This window comes from Stegastes partitus, unplaced genomic scaffold (assembly GCF_000690725.1).
Source record: "Stegastes partitus isolate 25-593 unplaced genomic scaffold, Stegastes_partitus-1.0.2 Scaffold859, whole genome shotgun sequence".
NCBI lineage: Eukaryota > Metazoa > Chordata > Actinopteri > Pomacentridae > Stegastes > Stegastes partitus.
This window is the reverse complement of record NW_007578590.1, coordinates 139,071-142,133: the sequence shown is the minus strand read 5'-3', so window position 1 is coordinate 142,133 and position 3,063 is coordinate 139,071. Positions and strand designations below refer to the sequence as shown.

Here is a 3,063-nt window from a genome sequence, read left to right as displayed (position 1 = left end):
GAGAGAGACAGCGAGAGGGAGAGAGAGAGAGACAGCAGAACCCTCAAGTCTCAATGCTGAAGGCAAACCATTCATCTTCCCTCTCATATGCTCTTCTGGGCTTCAATCCCAGTCCCTGTGTGTGTGTGTGTTTGTGTGTTTGTGTGTTTGTGTGTGTGTGTGTGTGTGTGTGCGTGTGTGTGTGTCTGCATCTTCCAAATATGGAGAGCAGTCTGAATGATGAACATGATCTCCATTGCAGCAGAACAATACTGTTTCTAAATAGGACATGAGAGGCATTCAGCCTTCCCTTACACACTGTGTATGGGGGGGAACCGATGCTTGTTTGCAGGGGCTGAGGCGCGCCGTGTGCAATGAGGCATCTGCTGCAGGTGATAGCGACCGCGCGCGTGTGTGTGTTTCTGTGTGCTTGCGTGCATCCATTAAGTGTCGGTCCCAGCGGCGTCCGGAGTTTTTGCTACATCAATCAGATGCTTATTCGGAGAACGCCGGGCGTCACTCTGGCGGTCGGGCAGGTGGCACTGAGCAGCTGGGTGATGGCTGCCAGCCTGGCCCCTGGCATCACCTCTGCTCTGAGACCACCCAGGCTTGCTCTCATACACCTGCTAGCTACCTGCCTCTGGAGCTTTTCACACCTGGATCTTTTTGCTCCTCACCAAAACACAACACTCCCTGCACCTGTTTGGTAGCAACCTACTGAGCTCCCTTCCCCTCCCCCCGCACCTGTTAATTAGCTATGAACAACAGCAGCGCTGTGTTTCGTCGTCTAACCCAAACTGCCATCAACAGCACATCAAGACACAGTTAATAAAGGGAAATAAGTAGTGCTTGAAAGTGTTTTTTGTGTGCATTAGTGTGCGTGTGCGTAATAGGGCTGGGCGATATGAACTGAAAAATTGATCAAGATAAAATGTTTCATTTCATTTGATGTGATAATTATTTCTCATTTTATGACCTGTTTTTAATAACAACTAGTAGGAAAAGTGCTTAGTTTGAATTTAACCACCTTACTGTGAATTAATCACATTTCTTAAGGAACACAGGTAATAACTCGATGGTTAGCACAACAAAACACAAATAAAAATACATAATGATAAAGCAATTATCTCACTTTGATTGGGTTGTGGGGGACACAGGGTTGTTTTTAAACTACAAAGTCCATCTGAAGTGCAAACATAGGCCCCAGAAAACCACATGGAAAGTCTGTGGATATGAGGTCCAGATGAATGTTGACTATCAGGAGACCGATGGAGAGCAAAGGGGGTTCCATTATCAAGAGGTATGATGGACTGTTGTGAGCCAGGGAGGGAGCACACCTGGGGTTTGTTCATCCAGCCAAACTTTTCATAAAGCATTTTAAGGGCAATTTGCATCTAATACAATTAATTGAAGCTATCAAACATTCTATCAAACACTTTCATTTCTATTGATGAAGGATCTATCGCCCTTACTCGCTGTTATTTCATTTTATCACCCAGGCTTAGTGTTTAATAAGTCTTTCTAACCCACGCTGAGAGTACAATCTTACAGTAAGTAACAAGTTAGTGACACCTCAGTACTGTTCCTTCCTAACTGGTGATGCTGTGACACTAACAGGCCTTTCTCACAGAAGACATTTTGACACTCCACCACTGTAAATACCTTTTCTAATGACAGCTGAATCTCATTTCCCTGCCGCAATTTCAGGGTGCTGGTATTGTGCACGCTGACTCACCTGAGCTTTTCCTATTTAAGTCAAAATGTCTGTGAAAAGGCTTTGTCAACAGAACAAAGACATTTCCTTCCTCACTGAGCAATAAGTGGATTATTCGCTTTAGTTAATCATTTTAGTTAAGATATGAGTAATTTCACCAAAGTAACTTTCCGTGCCGAGACACTGCGCTTACCTTTCCTCTTGGAGTCCCGTCTGACGCTGCTGGGCCTGACCGCTGGCTGTAGCTCTGTCTCTGTTGACATCCTCAGGCTCCAACTGGGCTAGACTCCGCTCCGCTTGGCTCAGCTGGGATCCGCTGGGCTCCGAGGGTCCAGTTCACAGCGTCAGTGCCGGCTGTGCGTGCGTGGGCGCCGGGTGTGTGCGTGGAGGCGCCAGGTGTGTGTGTGGGCACACAGGCTCATGGGAGAGGGATGGGCTTCAGCCCTGACACAACATCCCACACACACCCACAGAGAGCTGAGGGAGGGAAAAAAAGAGGAAGAGACAGGTTTGCTTTCGGTTAGGTTTGTGCTTACTCTTGGCAGGCGAAAAACCTAGCGCGGGTTCTCAGCAGGCATGAGAATGAGCTTGTTTCTGATCTGTCTTGAGTAGATGTTGCCCATGGTAACAGTCAAGAGAGACCTGCACTACACTTTGTGCTTCCTGTCAATAACGTGCCTCAGCAAGGACATTTCTTGACAAACAATCCCATCGCTTCAATCCACCTCTGTCTGCTAACATGCAATAATCATTCAAACAAGGCTGAAAAGCACTAATACTATCAATGCTGATCTTATTCGATCAGTTCTAACCATCATTTCTATCACTTATATCATTTTACTCAACAAGTTATTTTGGGAAATCACTACCAAGACACAAGCAAACAGACAACCCAGCATCTTGCAAACTGCTTTCGCTGCAGCCAAAATCAAACATGAGTTTATGTAAGTTCAGCAATCTCTTATTGCACAAGAAATCTGTGCAGTAAATACAGTAATACAAAGTCAAATCAGGAAGTGAGCCTATAAACCGTAACCGATGATCACAAAGGGCAGTTTGGGTTTATGTTTTCCAAACGGGGTTGGATCACCTGACTGCTAATGTTAATTGCATTGCCTGTCTTTTTCCATTACGAGATCTCTGCAATTAACTTGGTGGCTCCAGTGCTAGTGCCAACACAAAAGATGGCTGAAATTAATAAGACCCAGGTTGTACAAAATTCTTCTTAACACCATAATCAGACAAGTTGCCCTCCCTGGTTCCTGTCCAGTGCCTGCCGGGCCCCTCTGGCCCCAGCATGCTGTCCCTTCTTTGCCCATCTGCCACTACTTTATTCTTAAGTGTTGACTGGCAGTGGCTACCGCAAACTA

At 46.0% G+C, this 3,063-nt stretch overlaps 1 protein-coding gene across 1 annotated transcript in view; it reads right to left on the bottom strand.

The window, feature by feature from the left end:
- The window catches only part of dab1a (DAB adaptor protein 1a), a 58,186-nt gene extending 56,230 nt beyond the window's left edge, over positions 1-1,956 (bottom strand). The window contains 1 exon segment of the mRNA XM_008293115.1: positions 1,887-1,956. Coding sequence (XP_008291337.1) covers positions 1,887-1,956 — 70 coding nt within the window.
- Between the last annotated feature and the right edge of the window lie 1,107 nt (positions 1,957-3,063).